Here is a 27,385-nt window from a genome sequence, read left to right on the forward strand (position 1 = left end):
ACGGACTAAAAATGTAATAAATAATTGATGTCGTAATAATTCCTAACAAACACCAACAACGGCTTTATATTCTTTAGAGTACAGAAACTTCGAAGAACTCCATCTTTCTGTATGTTGCGAATATTGTAAGTTTCATGCACAAGAGCTGCATGCTCATGTTACTACAAAAAGAACTTAAATGTCCGTTTTGTATTAATTTTCTTTATCATTTAACATTTTTTTTTATATTCATCGCCTGTTATTAATATTATAGTTTGTATGGGTATAATTTTATAGGTTGACCTACACAAGGAAAACTTAATTCCTTAATAGATATTGATTTCAGTCAAAAAGGACTAATTAAACTTAGTTCAAAGAAATATCTACTTCCTATCAAATTGACCATATTTTGTATTCTAGCTGTTGTGATATAACAAAGAGACATGGGTTTTGAAGTTCACGCCGTGTGTTGATCTCTACAACGCCACAAAGGTCAAAGTGATGAGGGAATTTACAAACAATGCAGCGGACATGCGCATAATACGTCGGCGGATCTCACGAGCGTGTTCCGGAGAGCCGCTAGCAGTAACATCGCGCACCGTCTCCTCCGTTTACGCGTACTCTATTTATATCGACTTCACCCTCCGCGACCCTCCGCACCGCGCATGCGCATTGCGCACCTGAAATGCCGAAAGTGAAAATTGCACATCATGGTCGGTGTTGAGCGCGTTACAGGATTGTCGTTTCAAATTAACGCTGATTAACAACGAAGACTCTGAACTAGCCGCCGCGGTGTCCAGTGTGCCGCGAGGATGGCTTATGCCGTCGCGGCGCCGATCTTCCCCGGCACTGCGGTAGTTCTGCGTCACAAATCAGCTGTGTTACCGGCGAAAGACGCTTGCTCGTGACGTCTCCCGGCGGCTCGCCACAAGGACCCGTCGGCACGATGGCGTCTACCACGCAGCTAGAGTTCACACAAGCCATGACGGACTTCAAGACCATGTTCCCGGACATGGATGACGATGTAATCGAGGCGGTACTCCGAGCAAATCAAGGTGCAGTCGACGCGACGATCGATCAGCTGTTAGCTATGAGTACCGACAATCAAAACGAGCGGCTTCGGCTAGAGATGGAACGAGTGGAAAGCAGCTCACCCTCCCGTCGCAAGGACAAGCGTACGAGCTCTCGTCTCATTGAGAATGGAGATGACAACGATACTACTGCCCTTGTGTGAGTTTATGACCTCATAAATATTTTGACAGGCTCGCAAGCCACGGCTGTTTATAAAATAGATATGGTATTTTTATATAAGATATAATATGTATATGATAGTGTTAATACACGATCAAGCAATAAACAAAATCTATAAATAAAAAATGCGCAACAAGTTAGCGTGATGAGAAATGACACAAGTCGAAATAATAAATCTATCTATTTTACGTTTACCATTCTCGCATATTTATAGTCGTAGTTAACTATTAATACATGAATCATCATCATCATCATCATCAACCCCTTACTGTCCCACTGCTGGGCACGGGTCTCCTCTCAGAATGAGAAGGACTAGGCCATAGTCCACCGCGCTGGCCAAGTGCGGAATACATGAATAATGTCCGCAAATTATATCTAAGTTAGGCACAAATTAACGTTTGCATAACATAACGACTTGCAATGATTACGCCGTGGACAATGAACATCATGCATGATTAACTTTAATTAGGTCTAGCCATTACCGCAGTCTAGGCATTGCCAATTGAATTTATTAAAATTATTTGGATTTAGTATAACAATAATTATAGGTACCCGTAGTCCTTACACAGTCATATTTCATGATTAAATTTTTTCATATAATATAATATACAAAAGGATTGTAAAGTTAGAACAAATGGATGCATCATACGAATCATACGTACGAAACGCTTAATAAAGGCGTATTGCGTTTTAAACTTAAAGGAATTCAAACATACGCTATTTAATCAGATACATATAAAGAAGTTATATTTTTAAGATAAATACCAAAACCAAATGTGGTACATAATATAAATTACACGCATTTTCTATTTCTATTACGACGTTAAGCCCTCCACGCTGATCAAGTGCGGATTGTTATTTGAATATCTTAGAAACGGTTCTTTTCTTTGCAAAACTCTCAGGCATATCATTTTCCTCACGATGTTTTTTACACTATTAAAGGCATAATTAATTTGTAATACACACAAAAACTTCGAAAAACAGAGGTGCGCGTAGATTGTACCTATAGTAAATCTCGAACGCCTAACGTGTGGGACATAATTTAAAACCGTAATTATTTACCGGTAGATTAATCAAAAACTTTACTTGTATATACTAATATATGTTCTATCCCTAAAAGTTAATGGTTTTTGAAGTTAATGGTTTCCAATATTTTAATTAAAAATATCGGCCATAAAAATATAACAACCGCGTGTAGTGAACTTTACATAAAAGCGCGTTAACCTTTGTATCCTAGAGTCGCCTAGATATATTAATATTATCTACATACATCTCTAGACTGATAGTCGTACAAGGTAGGCTTGAATAAAACCAGTAGTTTTATAAAAATAGGTTCGTAATAGGGCCCTGCTCCCGACTGCGTAATGTAATTCATTGCGATCGCTGATCACCGCAGATGTTGCTTCTGTTATGTAGTCGCTTGTAATTTTACTTAAGCAACCTATTTTATAGCCTGATAAAATATTTATGTACACTTCCATAATATATAAAATAAAACAAAAAGGCAATTTTAAGTACACTGGTCGTGTCCATATTTCGAATCGGTTGTATAGAGCTTGTAGAGCTATAAAAGATACATACATTTTTTTAATTTATTTATCCCTGGTTATACTTTATACGTGTATGTTTTTGATGCAAGTATTTTTCTTCAGAGATATGGAAGACGAATCTGTTCCGCTTGCTGTAAGAAGAAAATGGGTTCCTCGAATGCTTGGGCCACTTCCGCCGATGTTTCTTCGAATTCCACCGGGTACGGACGCCAGGATAGATCTAAGCTTGGAGATGGACGACGACCGTATCGCGACTTTATTACAGAATGAGGAGTTTATGGCAGAACTTCGGTGGAATCAAGAATTTATTGCCGCTCTAGACAATGACCAAGGACATAAAACAAAACCTCACGATGATGAAGCAGTCTTTAAAGAAAGGTTAAAGAATATGGGAAAAAGTAAGTTTAAAATTTATAAACACAGGTGAACATAAGAAGAATAATTTAATAAATGGGATTAGGTAGGTAAGACTGCCTGTAGTTAGGTTGCGAAATTATTCAGCTTATATAGGTATATTATTTATTATTATTTTGTTTCAGTATAAAGTATTTTCTGTAATGGAAGTAGTAAACTTGTGACTCGTTGTAGATAAAGTGGATACTGTCATCTATGGACATTTGTAATTCACTTAAAAGAGAATAATTAGATTAGAAGGTACAACTAAATTGGAGCGTAATTTTATGTAGGATCACGTCTCACATAGTGCTCGCGCACCGCAGACGATCCACTGAGAATTCTGCCACCTTTATGATAATATGACAGAAAAATACAAACTGAATGAATTAATCCCATAATAGATTAAAAAAATATGTATGTTTCCTTATTTTAAAGCGTCGCGAAAGAAGTTTGCACAACTATCGCGGATGTTCAGCCGAGGGGGGTCAAAGCGCAGCGGAGTAGCGCGAGCGCCCCCGCGCGGGCCGCCCGACAGCCTGCTGCTGCAGGAGGAGCACAGCGACGACGACGAGCGCCCGCAACACACCAGCAAAGTATAACAGGGTTGCACCTAACCCTCTCACGCGCCATACCTATATTGCGCTTCGAACACCTGTCTGCGCCTTAAATTTATAGGCCTTATGAGTACAGGAAGTCACAAGGTTTTGAATAAGACTGGAACGCTTAGATAAGGTTGGATAGAAATAGACTAAAATAAAGTTGTGTAAAGTATACGGGCACGGTGACTTGCGGTGTTGTGATGATTGAAAACTGTCCGGACGTTGTTTACAGATTCTAAAACACTAAAGTATTGTAAATATATGTTGTATCACTAGCGTTTAACATAGATTGCTTGTATCGGAATCTGAAATGGATCCCCCACCCACTGCACTCGCCTGCTAGGCAGTAGCCATCGCGCTAACAAATCGGTTCTAGACCTAAAGTGCAATTAAACCATCTGTATCTCTTATTTTAATTGCTCTCCCGACTTTGATAGATGCTAAGTTATCATTGAAATTGTTTTATAGACGTACCTTTAATCAATCTAACTCATTATTTATTGTACCTTATTAATTCGTAAGTACTAACACCTGTTATATTCATTTTTAATTATGTATTATTTATTTAATGTTAAGTTAGGACGTTATTTATGTATTTTATACACGAGTTAAGTTCCAAAATTCGAAAACATATGGATGCATTAAATTTAGTAAAACGTAGACTCAACAACAAAACATCAGATCATCATCAGTTACATTTAACAAAAACCTTCGAAGACTGCTTTAGAATTGTCATTTAACTCATTAAGTTTACATGTATAGTTAAAGTTTCGTTGAACTAGGTAACTTGTTTAACAAATGCCGTCGACTATACATGCTCATGGAAGTATTTATAGAAAATAGATAATGCTAAAGTAGGTACCACTTTACATCGCGGCTGAGGCGATGCACATACAGGATGGAAAAAGAAAAATTGCTTTCCGACGCACTTATTTGCATGCATAACTACATTAACCAGTCAACCGTAGCAGCATCGTCCGCACATGACATGTAGGTTATATGCTAAAGCTATATGCATAAAATTATTAACAGCAGTTCGTTCACCGAAGCTCAAATCTTTCTCGTCAATGAAAAGTCGATTGAGTGCAATCAATTTTAGGACGACACTTACATGTAAAAATTACATGACTACTACTCAAACGAAACAATTGTCTCCAAACTAGTTATTGAAGTTATAAATAAGCTTTCTTATGCGAAAATAAATTAAATAATTGTTTCTAATTGAATTTGTTTAACGTTTTTATTATGTCTTTATATCCTCACTTGATTTTAACGATCCATTCCATCCGGTAATCCTAAATCAGAACATTTATATAGTTATATCAGAACATTTATACTGGCGTACTGGTATTTTTAAACAAGCCTCGCTCACGAAGTCATGACATTAACAGCACAGGAAATTGCATTGTGGGCTATGCGTGTGAAGCGCTTCGTCGTAATTCTTACATTTGAATACATGGGTTTCCTATAAATATATGGAAGAAGAATGTGTATGAAAATACGTCATATGTGAGTAATGGAGCATGGTGAGCACTCGATCGAAGAATATAACAGAAACTGCTCATCAATGGACGCGTCGGTGCGCATCGCGAAAGTCGCGCCGCCTACAAACGACATCAACGCGTCGTCTCGCAAACGCAACTCGTACGCAACTCTGTGGTAGGTCATGGGATTTATTGTTGAATAACTTTATTGATTTTTGATGTAGTGGAAAACGTGTTTTCGTTGTTAAGTGACGAGGATGTTAATACTTTAATAGTGTCAACACAATAAGTTCATAAATAATAGTAAGAGTGGGTACCCCCACAGACCTGTATTTGTATTGTTTAGGTCTGTGGGGTACCCACATTTTACAAATTTCACGCTTCTGTCTTTAATCTTTATCTAAAAGATTGTACAATGTATAATTTAAAGTCCTCGTAAAATTAAGTAAAACTGTTATTTAATTAATAGATGATATATGTAGAGCTAAGTACCTACCTACATTTAATGCAGAATCTTTTTGAGACATAAGCTTAGGTGTCTAGTTTTATAATTTTGATTAGTGGGTAGGTATCCTTCACAAACGACTCTACCATTAGGTATTTTGAGTCTATAACAATTTTGAGTAGCTTATTATCAAATTCTCTGTATACGTTGTTGAAATGATAAAGTAAGAGCGTTTTCAGATTATCCGATCCGATATCGGTGTCGGACGACGATAGCCGACATCCGATAGCCGACACCATGTGCTATTTTCACATATTTCCGACAAAATCGTTCCGATACGGCCATTTGCTCGATAGCTTAGTGCGGACAGGTCATCATGGCAGACTATAATAGAAAACTTTATTTGCTGTATTATTATATTTGAGACGCAAAAAAAGATCTGTTCACAGACAGTATTGGATACATCCTATTGTGGAAGCTAGATATTCAGAGGGAGCATTTTACACTCTTTTTAGCAAGCTACAACACGCACCTAGAAAGTTTTTTAATTACTTTCGTATGAGTGAATCCACATTCAATTATTTGCTAATTCATCTCACAAACAGTATCAAGAAACAAGACACACATTTTCAAATGGCCGCCGCGCATCGGGCTCTACGCACACAGAGACAATTTAGATACACGCAGAGCACACATACAAACATTATCGCCCGACGGCTCACGGGCGTCCGATGGTGTCGCCAGCATATCGCTGTCGGCTCCGATATCCGATATCGGAACGGACAATGTGAAAGGCAGGTACATGTTTCATACATTTTACTTACCCCGATATCGTATCGGCGTCCGATACCGATATCGGATCGGATAATGTGAAAACGCTCTTAAGCCAAAATATTTTAATTTAATGGTTACTAAGATTAATTTTAATCACATGGTCGCAAGTGAATCGCACGAAGCAGATACGTGGCTGCAAAGCGCCCGTGTCACATCTTCTACCTGTGAAGTAATCTTACGAGCGTCTGTCAAAACAATTACTGTTAAAAGTAAAGTGCAGGTAACGCATCCCGGGCGTTATCGCACATCGGCGTATGCAGTATCGCGGAGAGGAGATGCCTCTGGCTGCGTAGCGCACGTCGCACGTGCATCCGTCACGCATCACGAACCACCAGATATTCATTTAGTTTGTCTTTACCCATCGTGCCATCCGCACGCATGGAGGCGCGCTGTTCCCGCGCAAACTTAACAAACCGGTGATGCACGCGAGGCCTGTTTGAAAAGTGTTCTCGCGAACCGCGCAGCACCTCTGAAGTCATTGTTTCGTGAGTACATTTTGGAATTTTTCGTTACCTTCGCGTTCTGTAACATTTCGTTCACATTGCATTACCATAATTCCAAAAATTCGAGCCCATTAGAATTACGTACCGACCCAGTTAAATACATAACTCATCGTCAATTAAACATTAAATTTTTGCACATAATTGCGAAAGTATACTCGTATTAATAGTGAATTTCAATGAGATAATGCTGTAAAGACCTTCAAAAAGCAGAGTAGGTGCAATATCTAGTTTTTGTTATTTGTAAATATAAACATACGTGTTCTTAAACTTGAGTCATTATTAAAAACCGGTCAAGTTAGGTTCGAATTCATAGACTCTACCATAGATTTAAGGCGTACGCATTTAAATATGTCTTGGTTTTAATTGCATACACAAATGAAAAAGATATGCATTCTACGAGGGGTTGTCTCATAATATCTACGGATATTCGATTATTATTTTAATAAACTATGTCTACGCTCCATGGTTCAAATTCCAGGCACTGTGTACAAAAAAGGAAGGGATAGGGATAAAACGAATGTTATATGGTTTTCAGATATCAACTGCCTTTACAGATGTTAGTTTCAGTTGTTCATGAACAAATTCTAAAAATACAACACAAGTAAGATATGCATCATCATAATTAGAATCATAATAATTAAAGAATGTTGAATTTGCTAAATCCGAAATATAAGCGCTCGTTAATACTAACGGCTATGAAAATTGAAATAAAAAAAATATATTTGGCACCTAATGCCGCGGTATCTAAAATTTTATTTCAGAACATAATATTTAAGTGCTATCAATCAAAATTTAATATAATCATAACAATGTTTCCATCAAAACAATAACACACATACGTTGATATAATGAGGAAATCACTTTTTCAAAAAACATGTTTTTGCAAAGTGTATGACTTAAATAGGTACTAGCGCAATACTAACAGATTTTTTTAAATACACATAAAATAACAATTTAGATTTATAAAAGAATTGATAAATTATTTTTTGTAAGACATCTTTCAGAAATAAGGGAAATATTTCGGAATACATGCCGACAATTTTAGAATCTTCCCTTAAAACCTTTAATTAAAATATGAATAAATAATATAAGGGGAAATGCTTAATAAGGTAATCCGCGAAGGCAAAATTAAGGTCGTTATAATACCTAGACTTACATTTATAGATACGATTTTACGAAAATAATATTCATAAGTAGTGCAACTCGACATTAGTGTATCCATAACAATGCTTTCATTTACATGTAGTGTCGTAAGTAGACGGCGTTTTATTAAATTGCGCATAATATAAAATATCATAATATATATATAATATCTGTGAATAGTGAAACATGTAGAAATTTTATTAACTGTCATTCACTGCAGTTAAATGGAATTGTTTGCAAACACTGCTTTTTATCGATTTTTCAAAACGATGTAATTACAGTAGAACTATTACTCTCTTAATTGGTGTCTCTATAAATATAGATAGATATAAAAAGAAATATTACCTACTCTTTACATCTTCTAGTTATTCGTAGGTACTGCCTAGGTATAACTACCTCACCTACACTGCAATTAACCTCACATCCTATTAACACCCGTATAAGCATAAAAGCTTTAAGATAGCAATTAAAGAAGTTAAGAAAGAAAGCTTAAATTCTCATTAAACGTTAACTTATTAAGTTTGTCAGTCAATCTATATTAATTATCTATATATTAATTGGTAATTCTCCTCAGGGCAATATCGTAAACGACCTTATACATATACCTATCTACCTAAAAACATCAAATGTTTATGAGGTATAAATACATTTTAGTGTCTAGATTTGATAAGGGAATTCATTAGTAACTGTCACAGCGCCACCTATCGTATCATAGGATAAATCATTGTCCCTGAAAATCAATTTTATGTGTAATGTTAATATGAAATATGAAGATAATTAACTAAACGTTAATAGATAGATACTTAAATGCCTATCCATTTACCGATATTCCTTTATTACCTGTATCTAGGTACCTGTTTGATTTATATTATATAACATTTATTACCAATAGATTTAAGACGTAGGACTTTCAGGCCAGGATATTTACGACTCATTACATCATCGTAAATTCTTGACATCGTCCATGATAATGAAAGTTCAAACGCACGTCCAACCACAAAATACCTGGGGGGGTTACTACCATATCTTAAAACAATATTATTTTAATCATACATACCACGTACATAGATTAGTAAAGATTACTCACTCCTAACAAGAAAATGTACCCCGTTTTGAGAATTGAAATAGTTGCGTAAAAAAGTTTTGCCACGTCTCCGTGCTAAAATGTCCCTAAAATATTTGAAATTATTATTATAAATTGTTTATTTATCATGTAAATTACGCAGTATTAGTTATTTATTCGTAAATTATCTCTAAAAATGTTTTTATTTGTCAAGAATTCAAAAAAAGAACTTACTATAATAAGCCATTTGCGGCTTCTTTCAATTTCAAGGCGGCGAAGTATCTTTACTAATCTATGACCACGTAAGATTGTTTTTTATAATATTACAATAAGCGGTTTTGTATTATGTCGGTCGAAATTATTCATTATTCTTTTTTTTGCTGGAATTTTTTTTAAGCAGAATATCACAATTTAAGTTGGTAAATATGACAATTTCAGTTGGTTTTATACAATGGATAAGCGAAAAATGAATAAAGGTTTAAGTTTGTTTAACTGCGTATGACGGAACACAATCAAGACCGTGGTATTAAACAGATGACTGTTTTAAGGAGGTCTTGGTACAAACAAAATAATGTTGATACAATATCGATCTACAACTTTCCTGAACTATGATGTTTTTTTAAAATGGTGGTAGGCCCTCGGAACGACAATATATCAGGGGCTTTACGATGACGTCGGCCATCCTGCGGGATTGGACTTGCAGCGGGAATGTCGTTCCATAATGTAAGAAGTAATGTTCTACCGTAAATTATTATAATTTAGGGCATTATTTACCTGTACCCTCACAATTTTCCTGATAGAGTTCTTACAAGAAATTTCTAGCAGGTTGTTTACATTTATACTGATTGAACTTTGCACAGTGCTTCTATATTCCCAACCTGTTATATTCCCAACCACTACAGATGAGCTACAAAAAAGTCGTTACCACTTTATTAAAAAAGTGTCCTTATCAAACAAACCTTAGACATAAACCGATATCCCATTGAAGCTTTTAAGATACGAGTCGACTAGTTGTAAAATCTTTTATAGTATCGCAATAGACTCATTCAACAAAATCAGAGCATCTGATGTTTAATGTGCGAACATACACAAATTTCAAAGGTGGTAGAACCCTTTGTGGTTCGACTCCGGCGGCACCACCGCCACACCTATTTCTACCTAATAACAGCAGTGTTAGGCGCTGCTGTGTTCCGGTTTGAAGGATGTGGTAAGGGAGACAGACTTTTCCGAGAAGTTCCAGCTTAGTCCTCAGGGGTAGCAGCGCATCTGTGACTGACCTCAGATAGGAATATCTAATCCTATCTGAGGTTGATTACATATGTCCATGGGCGGCAGTAGCCACTTACCATAAGGTGGACTGCATGCTCGTCTGCTACTCCTATAATATAAAAAAAAAAATACACGTCTAAGCACAACAGGGCTTGGACCACCTAAACCCTAACTTTATAAATGTCCAGAATTTTTACAAACTTGCATAATAAACAGAGCAAATTAAGAAATAAGCTACTTTTGGCCCAGAACGCCTCCGTAAGTAAATATCTCGCACTAAAGTGCATAATGTACAACCTGTACTGTTTTACACTGTTTACCTATTAAATAATGTAATGTTCAAGAAATACCTACATTTGATTAGAAAAGTAACACACTTTTACACGAACTTTACAACAATACTTACCTAATTGCAGGGCCGGATTTAAGGGAGGGCAAACGGGGCGGCAGCCCCTGGGCCTCCGCAAAAGAGGGGCTCCCACAATAGAGACGTCGGATTTTTTTTTAATTCCTACTAGTAAACACTAGTAAAAAAAATCTTTTCCTTTGATATTTTTTTCCCTGTTTTACCTTTATCTACAGTATACTAGAAGAATCTACCTGCGTTTCACAATAAAATATTTATTGAAAAACTCAACTGAAAAAATTGTTCATTTTATTCGTTCATTTAATTTGGGGCCAGGGGGCCTCCACTCCTTTGTTGCCCCAAGGCCTCTATACCTCTAAATCCGGCCCTGCCTAATTGCCATCAACGTGTTTTCGGATGTGATGTAATTTATGCAAAATGAATATTATGCGCTATTATTCACTCATGAGTCATCGTTAAGTGTCATAATGAACTGAGCCAAAAGCTTGTAAGGCAATTATAACAATTTCTCTACTCCATATTTATATTCCCAAAATATGCATTTTGTTTTCATAATAAATATAATTGTTTTGCTAAGATTACAACGAACTTAATACATCTAAGTATTACCTACTTAATAATGTAGTTTTGTCCCAACTTCCTAAAACACACATTTTTTGTTGGTCTAAATAGAATAGTAGTATTTCTATGTATGCTGTTTGATTGTTTTGAACGTGGTAGAACCCTTTGTGGTTCGACTCCGGCGGCACCACCGCCACACCTATTTCTACCTAATAACAGCAGTGTTAGGCGCTGCTGTGTTCCGGTTTGAAGGGTGTGGTAAGGGAGACAGACATTTCCGAGGAGCGTAGTCCTCAGGGGTAGCGGCGCATCTGTGGCCGACCACAGGTAGGAATATCTAATCTTATCTGGGGTTGATTACAGATGTCCATGGGCGGCAGTAGCCACTTACCATCAGGTGGACTGCATACTCGTCTGCTACTCTTATATTATAAAAAGGACATTTTGTAGGCCAAATAAGCTATAAGCACTTAAGTATAAATTGTTGCTATATTTTTACATAGGTACCAGGTTCTATATAATCTAGAAGGTAGAAATATAGTAGGTGTACAGAGCTAATGATGATTAAACTGATATAATTTATTGAAAGATAATATAACTCGCTGTTTCCATTACGGCAGCCCCATCGCCACACCTATTCCAACTCTACAGCAATGTTCACGCTAATGTAATCTGGTGTGAAATGTGTGCAATTCAAATATATCTAAGAGGCTTTCCTTAATCGACTCAAGTTAGAGTTATTTTACTTTAAATTGCTTATGAATTCATACAACACTTCCATATCCGTTGCTTCTTATATTCGTTAGTAGCATGCATCTTCCTAAAATCTAAATATCATTCTTATTCAAATGAAGTAATTAACTACACAAAATTACATCAATGCGATAACGTTCCTAGAATACTCTTGCAATTACATCTACGTTTCTACCTAATGGTAAAAACTAACTTTCCCAAATAAATTTTCAAGTTAATGGCACATTGTGTTGTATTTTAATCAACGCAATATTGCATGAGCTAAAGATTTGATTGGTATTAATTTCACAGTAATTATTGTACCGTAGCGATACGTAATCATAATGCCGGTAATGTCACAGATAAAGTAATGTTTTTGCGACGATTAAATTCTTGCATTTTGCGAATTAACATGTTACATTGCCTCTAGTGTTGACTTTACAAAAAATGTCCAAAACAGGTTGTGAATTAACCCAATAAATTATATGCTTATTAATTGAAGCATCTAAAATTAAATTAAGGAACGCCGCCTGACATTTCACGCAATCTATTATAATTACAACATCACCAATATTTTGCAAATAATGAACACAACGGCCCTAACTGACAACCACTTATATATCATAAAATAAACAACAATAAAACATCTGCTTATTATTATTCTATTATGGGATTCGAACAAAGCTACGCGTTAATTTATCAGATCGCAATTAATCGCACCTTGAAAATAAAGCTCGATCTACCGTCAGCTCTAAACACTTTCAGTTACCGATCCACTGGGCCATAATCTGTCGTGATAACAATTAAATCAACAGTTGGGTAATCTCAACATGAGGAATGTGACGTGGCAGCGGAGACCGGAGAAGCAGTAGTCTCCGCGCAATCAGTTCAAGCCGAGTTTCACCCGGAGTATTCACGCTGTTACTTTTACAACGCGCGGCCGCACACGAACAACGCTCTGTTTCCCTAAGTCTCATTGTCTCCGTAACACGTTGTTAATGGAAAATTTGACTTTCCACGCGTCGACGTCTAGTGTCACCTTTGAGCGTGGCTAATCTTCGCAATAGCGCCATGACAAATAGTATGATCGATGTATGAAGAACTGACTGTTTATTCTATTCTATTCCAGTCCTTCGGAATAACAAAACACGATAATCAATTGACTTTTAAAAGACTGTGCCCAAGCTTTTTTTTTCTTCACGATTTTATGGCTATTTTAAGGTAGAGATAAAGAAGGGATGAAATATATATTTACATTCCTCCTTACAAATGGAATTTTTATAGTAAGAAAAACTGTATGACTCGCTCACTTGTCTTATAATGAGCGAAAAGTAAGTGCACATCATGAATTGAAATCTCAATAGTTACACTGTACTGTTTACAATACAATGGAACGCAGGCGTGCTTTTATGAATAAATGAATATAATCATATTAATCTGGCACGATTAATACGCCTCAAACGAAGACTGGCTGACTGGCTGCTATGTTTGCTTGCTAACAAAGAGACAGGTGATAGACGCGACGCTAGATAAAAACTACAACTGGTTATTGTTCATTATTTATTGTGGGATAGATTTATTAAATACCTATAACTAGGTAGGTCACGAACCACAATAAATAAAAGTCGATCACGGTTTCGAAGCATCTACATACTTACCTCGAAGACTCGAAGTATTAACATAATTATGCGGGAGCTTTTGTCGCTGAGACGGTCGATGCTAAAAATATAAAAAATACAGAATCCGCGTCGTCGACGTTTAACTTAAGTAACTCGGTTTTAAAATTAAATTTCTTTAAACATTTAACGTGTTTACTTTTCTGGAACGAATTCTATGCAAATTAATTATTGTGTGCCTTCCACAAGTTTTGTATATTCTAATAAGGTTATTACAAAATAGGAAATAATTAATACTTACTTATTTGTAATTTCCGCCGACTAACCGGATATACAGTTCCATAAAAGCAAAAATAGCCGATATGTATCTTTCAGTCTCGCAGCGAAACATTTAAACTTATTTATTATTGACTCTACTTTTTTCGACGAAACCGGTACAAAAACGGCTGTAAAGAACAATCAAATATTTCTAAACAACGGTTCGATAATATCTATTTATCTACACAAGAAGATCATCAGTGAACTAACTAAAATGGGTACAATGTAGGTAGAGCCGGAGTTTCGGGATTGATTTACTTGGAAGATAACATTTCATGATACCGTTGCAGATATCGTTCGCGAACGCGATTGTCGGCGCGCCCCGAGTGCTCTCAGAGGTCCACACCGTTAGTTTAGCACCAAATCTGCCTACAATACGTACGTACTTTGATTCGGATAATAAGTTTAAAGTCACGATCCAGTTCCGCGGGCCGTCTACGTAATCTCTTCTAAATAAGAAGCCCCTTGTACGGCGACCGGCGAATGTACTAAAGCTCTCCGTATTCCGATTAACTTTGATTTATTGTTTTGTCTTTGAAATAAAGAAGAAAGAGGAAGGTACTGCATAATTCTTGACAGTTGGCACGTTATATTTATGATCGGATAATATGCACTTGAAATGCGAATTTCTTTAGATTATATTGAAGTAGTTAGAGGTTTATAGTTAGAACTATAACTATCTATAATACTAGTTTTTGCTGTAGCGAAATCGATTAGTAGCCGGGTAAGCAGGTAATCATGAATTTTGATGTCCATTCTGGAAATTCCGCGACGACTCTACATATTCTTGTACCTTGATCAATGTATGGCTTTCAAATATATTCTATGAATATAAATAGAAAGTGGAAAAATACTTTTTTATTATAGTTTAATAAAGATCGTAAGTGAGAATTGAACAGGCCAATAAAATGCGCAATACAATTAATTATAAAAATTTAATCACACATTTCACCGTAAGTAGGTATTTTAGTATCGTAGAGAGCTCACGAAAGTCGCACTTTAACTAAGTTGATACCACGTAATCGATTAGATCCACCACAAACCGTTGCGGTAATCTAGTAAAGCGAACCACTAACTATCAGTTATCACATAATAACTGACTATAGTTATTGCTTTTAACGCGTTTGGAAACTAATAAGATGCAAATAACTAAAATATCAGTGAGCAATCAATATAAATGTTCGTGTGACATTTGGGCCATTAAGCCAGGTTTTAGATAAAGAAGTAGAATTGGTTGATCCCAGAGTACTCCACCAAGCGCTGAGGATGTCCATCGGGAGGATTTTAGTGCGGTGAAAATCCCATATAACCCGACGTCGCTCCTATGGTGTCGGGTACCTTTTGAAGGATCCCCTTGAAGAACAAAAAAACCTACCTACTCTAACCTAGTTTTATGTTCAGCCTAGATTTTATTAATTTATTAGGCAAATACAGAAAGCAGTAGTCAGGAAGGGCATCCCACAGGTTGTAAAGTATTACTTAACAACTCATTGGGAGCTGAGTACCTACTTCACTGCAAGATTCTCTAATTGGAAACGCAAAGTTCCTTTACTTTGATTTTAAAACTTTCGAAAATTTCGAATAGTAGATCTACCCAAGAAACCCGTATTTATACCATTTAGGACATCTCTAAATTTCTGAGTCCTGAGAAGAAAATCGATGCTCGATCCAGTCACGAAAATACCGGGATTAAGGAGACTTTGGAAACTTTTTCAAAAGTCGGTTTTATATTCACAGGCTAGGCATCTAGACACTACATTTAGACATCTAGACACTAGACATAAAATGTGATATTTCAATAGATTACTTTATTAATCACAATTTTAGAAACTAAAAAGATAATTTATAAGTGTTTTTATTTATATATTTTTTTTTTTTTATAATATCAGAGTAGCAGACGAGCTTGCAGTCCACGTGATGGTAAGTGGCTACTGCCGCCCATGGACATTTGTAATCAATCCCAGATAGGATTTGATATTCCTACCTGAGGTCGGCCACAGATGCGCCGCTACCCCTGAGGACTAAGATGGAACGCCTCGGAAAAGTCTGTCTCCCTTACCACACCCTTCAAACCGGAACACAGCAGCGCCTAACACTGCTGTTATTAGGTAGAAATAGGTGTGGCGGTGGTGCCGCCGGAGTCGAACCACAAAGGGTTCTACCACCTTCAATACATACTGCCAGTATATATACTGCCAGTGCTGCCACTGCTAATTCATACGAAAGGCTCCGTGATCGATTCCCGAAAACTCGGACAGCCACAATCAGGATAATGATTTTAGTAGATGTTATTGAAGTTATAAAACCGTAGACTAATTAATTAATTTTTATCTATAATTTTTCTAAAGACTTGCACAGTTTTATTTAGGTACAAAAGACACAATGCAGGGTTAATTTTTGTGACGCATAATCTAGACCTAGACGCACGGCATTATAGCATTTACAACAACTCGCGTAAATATAAGCCGTGAGTGTCAAATAGGAATAAGTAGAAATTAATACGTTCGTTGCCCTGCTAGATACAGACAGGCCGTCGAGTCAATTATACACCCAGTAGTTTGAACACACCCGTACAATGTAAGCATCTACACATTTACAAATAACTGACGACAAAAACATCAAAATTATGTGCATAACAAGTAATTTGGTACAGTAAAACGTTCTTACTGTCTGCATTACCGCTACTAATTGATCTTTTTCTTCATAAATTCTATTCTCAATCATCTTAAATATAGGTAGGTATTATTATCGGACGAATCCCTAAGGTCCAGATTTAAATATCGTATCTAAGTACTAAGAAATAGAGTATACTTTCGCACGGAATTGCAAAACACAGTATTGTCTATTTCATTCTTTATGACCTGAAATAAAACAACAAATACAAAATCGGCAAAGTTAGGGTGCCTAGAGGTGCAAAACGACCAGTAAACCGGTTTGACCGGGAGATTCTTTGTTTGGTTATCGCAGAGTCGAGACGACGCCACTCGCAGCGGACATCTCGCCGCTTGACTGACGGCACGTTTATCACTTTCAGAGATAGCGAGTCGAGCGCGGATGCGTCTGCGGCGACGCTCGGGCAGCTGAAGGCCGGCGCGGCCTGATGGCGATAGCGGTGCGTACCCTGTTCGTCACTGCGGTGCTGGCCACGCTCGCGGACGCCGACGCAGCGCGCTTCGGCGACCGCCTGGCGCCGCGCGTGCCTGCACCTTACGCACCGCGCAGCGCGCCCGCCGCACACCACTACACAGATACCGACTACGAGGACACCTACGAACAGGACTACGACGATCAAAACCATCCTGTCGAAGAAGATGATGCCCTCCCCGAGACTGAACCACCACCGCGCCGCCCCGCACGAACTGAAGCACATCGTCTAGAAATGAGCACAGAATATTTTGTAATACCAGAAAGAACGTCGTCTTCGACTTCTTCCCCGAAGCCATCACGTGCTACTCCATCGACACCCAGACCGGCCAACACAACTTTACCTACGACGCATACGCCACATACTTTTAATGCATTAAGACAAGAATCCTGGGCTGTGCCAATTCTATCATTAGCCTGCGTTAGCATGGTGACTTTCGGTGGGTTTGAAGCCTTCGTGGTGTGGGGTGCGAGGCGAAAAGCTCCAAGCCAGCGTCACCTACTGCTCGGACAAACTTTATTATTTGGGCTTTTCTCATGCGCCGCTACGGCAGCGCTGATTGCGGCCACGCCAAATACGTTCACATGCGGAGCAGTACGATTTGGTACCGGCGTAGCATATGTAATAGTGTTCGCGTCGTTATTAGTGAAATGTGTTTTTTTATTAAGTTTAAATGGGGGCGTATACCTGCCGGCGGCGTATCAAGGACTGCTTTTGTTTTTTGCCGTAATGATACAAGTGGCCATAGGCGCGCAGTGGCTAGGCGGTTCACCGCCGCGTGTGTTAGCCGGTGGGGGGAGATGTGACTCTTCATTATCAGACTTACTACTGTCCTTATGTTACGCCGCATTTCTTATTGCAGTAGTTTGTGTTGTCGCATTAAGATCACGTGGTATCCGCGACAATTATCGGGAAGCAACACATATAGCCGGAGCTGGCGGCGCGACCGCCGCTGTCTGGATATGCTGGATTGCAGCCGCTTTAGGCGCTCCAGAACAGCATCGAGACGCTTGCGTGGCAGCCGGTCTACTAGGCACGTGTGCCGTTGTTTTCGCGCTTATGTTTGCACCAAAAGGTCGACGACTGGCTGCTTTAGGCAGAGAAGGCCGTTGGGACGCGGATCGCGAGGAAGGCCTAAGCTCGCTGGGGGCCGCCGGTTCGGGGTATTCGCCATCGTTCTTCCATTTTAAGCCGGTGAAATACGGCATGGTGTCGGCCGCGGCGCCCGCTCCCGCACCACTGCCGATGCTAGATCGAAAGGAGCCACCTGCTCAGCCAGCCGGTTAGTTAAGTATCTAAAGTGCGCTAATAAGTAAGACTAGCGCTTTGATGCACAACGATTGATCGCAGTTCACCCGATTATGTTTGCAGATCCCTACGGAGCGATGTTTGCAAGCTCACCTCACTTACACGCACGCCCCCTGTGCTCTCCGCCGCACTATCCCATGCACCCTCTAACGCACTACCACTACAACTATCCAACATACCATTACCTTCTACCCCCAGGTAATAATTTATATCACGCACTTAAACGCTTTCTTACTTTTTATATTACAAACAGTTACTGCAAACACTCATGAAAGTAATATTTCAAATATTACTAAAATTTGGTGCCTGTGTAGATAGGGATAGTTAGTATAATCTATTTTGCAATTATAATACTGAACTGTTTTGAAAAGTTATGTTTAAAATTAGTCCTGACTCTGTTTTGATTAATTCTCAAGTCTTGGCCGATACTTCTATAATAAATGGCACATGACCTAACAGTAACTATTTGTGCAGGCGTGGTGATGCGTCCGGAGGAGGGCAACGTGTACACGAGCGTGGAGCCCACCTTCAGCAGCAACCCCAACGTCTACTTCCAACGCACGGAACCGTTGCACGTCGGCATGATGTACTGAGCCCCTGACAAACCAGCGTTCCAACGCGAACAGTGAGATTTGACAGTGCAACCACTAGTCGTCACCACGAGCCTAGTGCCATATCAGAGAGAACGTATAAGTGCATGCCGCTTATCCTGATACGACCCTAGGCGAATGCGTCTTTCAAATGCCGCCTGTTACCGATATTTTTAAAATTATTCCCGATTGTGAGGGCGGCGAATATTCTGTTTACGTAACATATAGTGCTTAAGTGCCGATAAAAATATGTGCCACATTAAAACGATCTAAATTTTCTATGGCACGGCACACAATATACGATACTAAAATAAAATAAATAATATGGTCTCCAGCGCTAAAAATTGGCAACAGCCCTCAGTTTTTTGATACCAAATAAGATTTCTTTGTGAATATATATAAATTTTAAATCGAATACAATCGGCATGTTGAATTGAGCATTACATTACCGGCCGCCTGCAGCAAAAGTACTGCACCTTCATAATTTATAAGTACTTTTTCATAACTATATGTGTGAATTTTTAAAGTTTAACTTATTTTTCACATTTTCTTAGATGAATGAAACCCGATTTGAAAAGTTTACTTAAAATTAAAATTATAGGCAGATCATAAATGTTGCAAATGATATTGAGGCGAGAATCAAAATATAGATAATAATGTAAAAAAGTATAATAAGGTATTATTACGAGAAATAATAAAAGGCTGTTTGTGATTTTACATTGTACTCAACCCACCCTTAGTAATTTGAACATACACCAGTTAGATTACTTACTATTAGATTAGGGATGGTAAATATAAGTTTCTAAAGTTGTAAATAAAAGGCTAAATTTGTTCCAAATGTTTTATTACTTAACATATAAAATTACTCTAACAAAATATCTCAGTTGAAACATGCATTAAATAACTTATGAACTGAGTACTGCATGGTGCCACAAAGTTCTTGATCCTGCATCACATACACACCACACCACACATCACTTTACTTGGTTCCAGTGGAGAGGAGGGCCAGTAGTCCGGATGCTACTGTAAGAGATACTATGTAGTTACTGTAAAAAAATGTTAAGGAAATTATATTGAATAATATTATGTTATTAAAAACAATGATGATTTTATGAATATCTTTAGATTGTATTGTTATGAAAGGTTTATTTCATAGAGTTTGATAAATTTTTAATGCAATTAATGTCTTAATAAACTTAAGATAAAGGTATATTTAATATATAAGTCCGTATGTCAACATTTCTACCTTATGTTTCATGCAAATCTAGCCAAACCCGGTCAAGCTTTGCTTTGCCGCAGTCTGAGATTATTTATTAATAAACTAAATAAAAGTTCCATTTTATTTCAAATGAAATGAAAGGTATAAGGTATGAAAGTAACTTTCTTTATAGAAATCCTACAATTCAAATAAAGGCAAATTAAATCCATACATTTCTAGGTTTTTGTTAATAAAACATATGGATGCTGAATGTCAAGGAGTGTTTTATATAAAACACTTAAACACAAACTCTTTTCTCATAATCCCTTGAGTCAGGTAAATAAAAATATTTGAAAAGGATACACAGTAGGTGTGAAGGAGCGCAGGATGTAAAAGCTGCTGAGAATCACAATTGTCAGGAACAAGGCGTTGTTGTAGAAGATTGAGAAGGTGGTTGCCTCATAATCTGCTACTTCGTTCTTCTTCCACAGGATTCTGAAAATAGGATATTAATGAATGAATCATTTTGAAAATTGTTTTGCTTTCTTTATAAAAAACCGAATCTAGTTCTCTAATTGTAAATGATCACTGCTCACACAGGTATATATAACTTTCAGGTAAAACTGGACTCCTTCATGAGATTGACCACATATTTGTGGATACTCCAGATTAAGTCAGAATGCCTCATATAAGTGTTTTTCCCTCAAAACTGTGCACTTCTAACTAGAACACAGCAGCACTCTATGCTTGTTGGGCAGAAATACATACAGGAGTAGTGCCTGTGTCGTCAAACCACAAAGAGTTCTATCATTGTAGCAAACTTGTGAAATATTTGTCTCATGTGGAAATCAAGGCAGGTCAATTTTTCATCTTAATAAACTGCTTGCTTATGAAGCAACTATACTAGAATGATATGAACACAACTACACAACTATTACAAATACCTCTCGTCCTTCTCTTTCCTGCTCATCTTCTTGTCGTCGGCCAGTTTCCTGGTCATCTCGCGGGCAACAGCATCCTCGCGGCGGATGGCGACACGGTGCTTCAGGTAGAACTTGGTGTTGCGGTACGCCAGCGCCAGCAACCAAGTACTGACAGCTGTCACCCCCGCGAACCACGCCAGGGATGTGCTCACCTCCAGCGCGTGCACTCGCCAGAAGAGCCCTGTAATAGAACCGAAATAAGATAAGATATAGATATAGATAGTATGATGCGACATAGAGGTGAAAGAAAAAATTGCATTATTTATACCTTAAGATGTAATAACAACTATTAATCTTAATCTAAATGTATTCCTATAAGAATTGGATGGAAAATTGAAACCAATAGCATAGGTGTTAATGGGAATCACTTTCACTGACATGTAAACAATTTTTATGACTGAAACTTGGACCCAAGCAGCACAATATGTGAGATATAAACAAAATAGTGTCCGAGAATAAAATCTTTACTTACATATGGGAATAGCTGACACTATAAAGGCATTTCCATAGAAGAGAGCCGAAGACTTCGTGGACACATTCCTACTAAAATCTTGTAGTAATAATTCCTCTTCTTTTGTAAATGCTTTATTTCCTTTTCCAGACATTATTTATATAATTATGTGTTTTACGGCTATATACTACAAAAACGGAAACAGAAAGAAAATAATCTGCACTAAAATCGTTCGCTCTGGAAAGAATATGTACAGCTGACAAGGCAGAGTTGGATGAAAGCATGAAACGTCAAATGACGTTTAGCTTACATGTCATTTGACGTCTCACGCATTCGCCCGACGTGTCAAAAAGTGTTACTAGTAATAATAAAATATTCCTGTGGATAATTTTGTTAAAAAAACTGACTTTAATACTGAAATATTAAAGTGTAATAATATTGTGATCTTATTATTGTTCAGTATTTCACTCCTTATACTTTCTTTTTACTTATTCGCCTAGACTTCATTCTGGCAACATAAATAACCATAGAGACAAGACACAAATATAGATTGAGATTCTGATACTTGTACCTTCGATCACGATCGAAGACTTGTACATATTTCTACGTATGTTTTTTATAATAACAAAAATTGTACATTATTAGTTATTTATTTATTAATACTTATTCAGTTAAATATAATAATATAAGTACCATAAATTTACTTACATACCTATATGGTAGGAAAACTTAAAAGTTTTTGAACGATGCTGCTATTGTCCTATAAGTGTCACAAGTTTGAATTTGACCGGTTATGCGTATTTGAAATTGTTTAAAGTTCCCAAACAATCTAATCAACTTTCTTTAAGATAAGAATGAATTGTCTACGAGTGTTTTGAACTACTTGATTTGCTATATATAATAAGAAAATAATACGAATGAATATATTTCATATTATAAACTTTATAAAGTAGTGTAAATATAATAAACAATGAGTAACTTTGAGTTTGCCATACCGCTGCAGAAAGATGAGTTACTGGAGTCTCATGCTGGCCAGTACCATGTTGAAGATATTGTGCAACCCAGACTGTTGTTGTCTAAATTACAGGGTAACGTTAATCTTTTACTTTTATTTACTTTTACGAGCATAGCAATGTGAACTTCCCCCATTTTATAGACATGATTCGTAATAAACAACTTGTTGTTTTCCTTATGTCGAAGAAGTAGACCTATTGTATAGTAAGTCAGTGGCGACATCAACTTATATATGGCTTACAGTAGTAGTCTTCTGTGTTCTGTGTGTGTTCTGTTACACTTCTGTGTTCTGAATTGATCTTGAAAAGTGAAGTAATGATTTGTTACCAATTAGTCCTCATAGCTAAGATGATGAACTACCGGAAGGACTCTTGTCTGAGAAATTGATAATTTTTTAGAGAAAATATTGACTTCCTTTTTCTTTTGCAAGTAAGCTAAACTAACATATGAGACAACCATTATCATCCTTAGATAACACATCTTTGATTGGTTTCAGCTATAACTTCTGTTCCTTACGGAGTTGGTTACATGCATCTAGGAGCAGCAGTGACCATTTATCATAAGGGGGACTGCTTGTTTGTTGAATAAAGAAGGATTGTCTGATTCAATCCCTGGCGTTGTTTTAATAAAATAGTGATAAATTATTTGTAATTACAGATGCAGCAAGAGCATACAATTCTGTTGGAGTGGACTACATCCTGGAGCATTTTGATACTTACTTCTCTATCATAGTACATGGTACAAAACTAGAGTGGAATGTTATTAACAAAGGTATTTATATATGTAAATGTTTTACTGCTTAATTATACATTTATGACAATAGTACCTACACAAAATGTTATGCCACACCCATACATAATAAAGAAATTAATAATAAAAAATTGTGAAAGATATATATTGAACAAGCTTATTTGTTAGGCACAACCAAAGATTATTTAAAACTGCTGAACAATTGTGCCCTAGAAACACCAGATGTGGTCAACGTCTAGTACTCAACAAATCACAATGTATGTCTTTGCTCCAGCGAAATGCTTATGGAATGTGTGTTAAAATATATAATAACTTAACGGATGACATTAAGAAGCAATTGTCTAATATTTTAAAATTTAAATTAAGGACATATTTATTGTTGAACAATTTTTATAACATAAATGAGTTTCTATGCAATTGATTCTATTGACATTTTTATTTCTTATTTTTCTAATTGTATATTTTATGATAACTAATTTTTATTATATTTTCTTCAATTTACATGCTACCGTATTGTTAGCAGAATAAGAGGACCTACATTTTGTAACACCTGATTATGTACCTATTCTATGCAAATAAATTATTTATTCTATTCTATTCTAACACTATTGACTACTCTCTACTAGGCTTCAGGTAGAACCGTTTGTTTATGAAATTGGCATAGATGTCCATAGGTGGCAGTGACCACCTGATAAGTGAATGCTTGTTTGTTACAACTGTACTTTTTATGCTCCGACTTCTGGTATCATCTCTGTTTATTTGTACTTGACAGCAGAATATAATTATTTAAAACATTAAATAAGTACCATCTATTCTTGATTCAAGGTTTTGACCATATGGTGAGGACTGCAAAAAATCTCTGCACTCATTTGGACCCTATACTGAAGGAGCAAGATATTGATGCAGATGTTCGCACCAAAAACCTCAATATAGTTAAAATGGTCATGTACCTGTTCACGCAGATAATGAAAACCAAAGATGCTAAATTGGCCGCAGATGTAAGTAGACAAGTTGATTTATTTACCCTTTATGATTTTCTTATAACTTAATAATGTGGCTTAGTAAAGTTACAGAAGGAAATTATTTCCTTTTTATTTCACATTTCTCTTACATATTTTTCAATAACAAGAAAGTCTTTAAATGTCATATTATAATCATACAATATATCAAAAAATACTCCTGACCCATTTTCTAAATTTAAAGTGTTATAATTTGTAAGAATGCACTGTAATAATGCTTAAATGATTGCCCTACTGAAATGCCTAAATTGCTCATCAGCCACCCTTTTTTGTTCATGAGGGGAGGGAGGGAAACCTTCAAAAGTTACCCGATGCCGTGGGAGCGTTATGTGGGACTCTTACCGCACTAAAACCCCCCCTGTGGCCATTCTCAGAGCTGCATAGAGAACTCCGGGATCTCCAAAAGAAGGCAACCATTGTCCTCTTAGCACGTTGCCCCGTCGGGCTCCACCCAAGTGAGATTAATGCTCACCGCACCGTCTGGTGCGTACGATGGTATGCGACCACACATACCGCCGTCCTTCCCACGGCCGTTGGTCGGGCGGTTTGAGCTCCCACTCTTGTCACCCACAACCCCAGAAGCCCCCTTTTAGTCGCCTCTTACGACAGACAGGGGATACCGTAGCCATATTCTTGTCCCGGAACTACAGGGATATCATCAGCCACCCACCTTAAAGTTCAAATCTTCCTTAATTTACTACTTACTTATAATGAAATTACATATGATTTTAATGTCATTTCAGAACTCCACAAAGCTAACATTGGGTAAGAAAGGCAAGAAAGCAGCGGATGATGAAGAGTTCTGTGGGTGGACAGAGTCTGACAAGCAGGGAGCTCTCATCACACTGAACCTGCTCCTGCAACAGCCTCTTCCAAGGCTCTGGGACCCACCACTAGCTGAGGATAACTTTGTTTCGTAAGACAAAATATATTTCTTTTACAATTGTATTGAAGGTGGCAGAACCATTTGTGGTTCGACTCCGGCGGCACCACCGCCACACTTATTTCTACCTTATAACAGCAGTGTTAGGCACTGCTGTGTTCCGGTTTGAAGGGTGTGGTAAGGGAGACATACTTTTCCGAGGCATTCCAGATTAGTCCTCAGGGGTAGCGGCGCATCTGTGGCCGACCTCAGGTAGGAATATCTAATCCTATCTGGGGTTGATTACAGATGTCCATGGGCGGCAGTAGCCACTTACCATCAGGTGGACTGCATGCTCGTCTCCTACTCTTATATAATAAAAAAAAAAATAATTACTGGAAGTTAGTTATTTAGTTAAACTACAAAATCCGATTATAAGTTTCATTAATATATAGTACATCCCTATGCATCATAACTTGATGACATAGGGGTGTGCTTGTGCAAAGTAAAAATAAAAAATGGTACAAAGTAATAATCAGTTTATAGATTTTTAATAGACCCCTGATGTAATTAGCAAGAGGTTATCTAAATCTATTTTAATTGAAAAATAATGACTATTAATTACTAAAGGACTACAGGATATTGTATTCTACACAAGTCGTAAAATACTTCTATGAGCTTAAAATGTGAAAATACTATTTAACGTTAATTCTACATGGTTTTAATACACTTTTAGCCACTGATATCTAGATATTGAATAATGTGCTATTTAAAAGCTTAAAAGCTATTAATATAAATTACAGGATGGTGGCAGAGCCCTGCTATAAAGCATTGGAAGAGCAAATCGTAAAGAACAAGACAGTGAGAGAAATAGTATTTCAAGTACTTGGTGTACTAATAAAGAAATATAACCATGGCACATCTTGTCTCATAAAATTAGTGCAGGTATGAAAACACATTTTGACATTATTTTTTAGTATAATAATGATTTTTGTATTATTCCTTTAAACGTAAATATGGGTATATAATTATTTCCTCTTTTCATTAATGGATTTGAAGAGTATCCAAAAATTGGTTGCAAAAAAAACCCTGCTAATGTAAATGCATGCACTTTTAATGTAAGGTACCCCCCAATTGTATACCATATTAGTCAAATATTAAACCATGCACATATCCATAATTCAAAGATTGTCGAAAAATTACAGGTTCTTCAAATGGTAGAGCATGCAGTTTCTCCTATATGTGCAGGTGTCGTCCAATTGACTAAGGAGTTTGGACTCGGTACATTTGGACCCCAAATGGTAATTATGAAGATTAAATAATGCATTATTATATTTGCTGCTATAATATTATCAGATAATAATACCTTAAACATTTTCAGGTTCGAGAAATAGCAGAAGCTTTAGCATCATCAGAAGAAGACAATGGTGGAGCAGGTGGCACAGAGCAGGGAGCTGCCAGGAACTGTGGAGCATTTCTGTTGGAGCTCACCAAAGAGCTGCCTAAGGAGATGGCTAATGCCATTGCCACACTACAACCTTACTTAGAGAGTGATGAGGTTTGTGAAGATTTGTGATTGAGATTTAATGTGGACCTGCATACTTACCATTCCTGGAATAAAATACCCAAAGTTATGAATTTGAAAAGCTTTTGAGAAACACTTGTCATTTTAACGCCATTTAAAGGATTATTTTGTGCAATAAACCATAGTTTAAAAAACATTACATATTTTTTTGATTTCTTTAGTTATAAAAAATAATAGTATTTTCCTCCAGCAATACATTAACAAATATCACTTTTTTCAATCCGCCTATCACTATTGTATAACAGCAGCTGTTGTGTTTGTAATTTTATTTTTACATACAAACATACATTGGTTATTCCAACTTAATCCTTTAGAGTAAAATAATCACCATATTCTGTCTACATAACTTCGGGTGGACGGCATGCCAGTA

General features: G+C 37.0%; 4 protein-coding genes across 8 annotated transcripts in view; 3 read left to right on the forward strand and 1 right to left on the reverse strand.

Moving 5' to 3' along the window:
- Positions 1 to 552: 552 nt before the first annotated feature.
- LOC140757475 (CUE domain-containing protein 1) lies at positions 553 to 4,996 on the forward strand. Its single transcript, XM_073093205.1, has 3 exons — positions 553 to 1,209; positions 2,883 to 3,178; positions 3,612 to 4,996. The coding sequence occupies exons 1-3, from the start codon at positions 926 to 928 to the stop codon at positions 3,773 to 3,775; spliced, it is 744 nt and encodes a 247-aa protein (XP_072949306.1). The 5' UTR covers positions 553 to 925; the 3' UTR covers positions 3,776 to 4,996.
- A 1,806-nt stretch (positions 4,997 to 6,802) lies between these two features.
- On the forward strand, positions 6,803 to 19,985 carry LOC140757478 (uncharacterized). 4 transcript variants are annotated; one of them, XM_073093208.1, is made up of 5 exons: positions 6,803 to 7,023; positions 14,401 to 14,488; positions 17,145 to 18,537; positions 18,606 to 18,761; positions 19,038 to 19,985. In XM_073093208.1, the coding sequence occupies exons 3-5, from the start codon at positions 17,211 to 17,213 to the stop codon at positions 19,154 to 19,156; spliced, it is 1,602 nt and encodes a 533-aa protein (XP_072949309.1). In that variant the 5' UTR covers positions 6,803 to 7,023; positions 14,401 to 14,488; positions 17,145 to 17,210; the 3' UTR covers positions 19,157 to 19,985. The 4 variants fall into 4 exon arrangements, with proteins under 4 accessions (XP_072949309.1, XP_072949308.1, XP_072949310.1 ...); XM_073093207.1 differs by lacking the exon at positions 14,401 to 14,488; XM_073093209.1 differs by lacking the exon at positions 14,401 to 14,488 and having other exon boundaries at positions 6,804 to 7,023; positions 18,627 to 18,761.
- LOC140757479 (translocon-associated protein subunit gamma) lies at positions 19,981 to 22,083 on the reverse strand. Its single transcript, XM_073093211.1, has 4 exons — positions 21,807 to 22,083; positions 21,296 to 21,515; positions 20,715 to 20,846; positions 19,981 to 20,199 (listed from the first exon to the last, which is right to left on the reverse strand). The coding sequence occupies exons 1-4, from the start codon at positions 21,937 to 21,939 to the stop codon at positions 20,133 to 20,135; spliced, it is 552 nt and encodes a 183-aa protein (XP_072949312.1). The 5' UTR covers positions 21,940 to 22,083; the 3' UTR covers positions 19,981 to 20,132.
- Positions 22,084 to 22,557: 474 nt separating this feature from the next.
- Positions 22,558 to 27,385, forward strand: part of Cap-D2 (CAP-D2 condensin subunit) — a 17,675-nt gene continuing 12,847 nt past the window's right edge. Inside the window, exons 1-7 of one of the 2 annotated variants that reach the window (XM_073093212.1) lie at positions 22,558 to 22,873; positions 23,457 to 23,570; positions 24,375 to 24,547; positions 25,312 to 25,484; positions 26,234 to 26,375; positions 26,636 to 26,731; positions 26,812 to 26,988. In XM_073093212.1, coding sequence (XP_072949313.1) covers positions 22,756 to 22,873; positions 23,457 to 23,570; positions 24,375 to 24,547; positions 25,312 to 25,484; positions 26,234 to 26,375; positions 26,636 to 26,731; positions 26,812 to 26,988 — 993 coding nt within the window. In that variant the 5' untranslated portion in view covers positions 22,558 to 22,755. The remainder of the gene's footprint in view (positions 22,874 to 23,456; positions 23,571 to 24,374; positions 24,548 to 25,311; positions 25,485 to 26,233; positions 26,376 to 26,635; positions 26,732 to 26,811; positions 26,989 to 27,385) is intronic. The other variant, XM_073093213.1, reaches the window with a different exon arrangement.

This window comes from Epargyreus clarus, unplaced genomic scaffold, assembly GCF_041222505.1.
Source record: "Epargyreus clarus isolate Ecla_fem2 unplaced genomic scaffold, WU_Ecla_fem_2.2 ptg000004l, whole genome shotgun sequence".
NCBI classification, from domain to species: domain Eukaryota; kingdom Metazoa; phylum Arthropoda; class Insecta; order Lepidoptera; family Hesperiidae; genus Epargyreus; species Epargyreus clarus.

Excerpts from the sequence above, each read along its gene's own strand:
- LOC140757475 (XM_073093205.1), top strand. The coding sequence starts at position 926 with ATGGCGTCTACCACGCAGCTAGAGTTCACACAAGCCATGACGGACTTC. Across the intron at positions 1,210-2,882 it reads AACGATACTACTGCCCTTGT|AGATATGGAAGACGAATCTG; the intron begins GTGAGTTTATGA and ends ATTTTTCTTCAG. Across the intron at positions 3,179-3,611 it reads GTTAAAGAATATGGGAAAAA|CGTCGCGAAAGAAGTTTGCA; the intron begins GTAAGTTTAAAA and ends CTTATTTTAAAG.
- LOC140757478 (XM_073093208.1), top strand. The coding sequence starts at position 17,211 with ATGGCGATAGCGGTGCGTACCCTGTTCGTCACTGCGGTGCTGGCCACG. Across the intron at positions 18,538-18,605 it reads GCCACCTGCTCAGCCAGCCG|TTCACCCGATTATGTTTGCA; the intron begins GTTAGTTAAGTA and ends GATTGATCGCAG. Across the intron at positions 18,762-19,037 it reads CCATTACCTTCTACCCCCAG|GCGTGGTGATGCGTCCGGAG; the intron begins GTAATAATTTAT and ends CTATTTGTGCAG.
- LOC140757479 (XM_073093211.1), bottom strand. The coding sequence starts at position 21,939 with ATGTCTGGAAAAGGAAATAAAGCATTTACAAAAGAAGAGGAATTATTA. Across the intron at positions 21,516-21,806 it reads AGTGTCAGCTATTCCCATAT|GGCTCTTCTGGCGAGTGCAC; the intron begins GTAAGTAAAGAT and ends GTTCTATTACAG. Across the intron at positions 20,200-20,714 it reads CGCTCCTTCACACCTACTGT|TAACTACATAGTATCTCTTA; the intron begins GTATCCTTTTCA and ends ATTTTTTTACAG.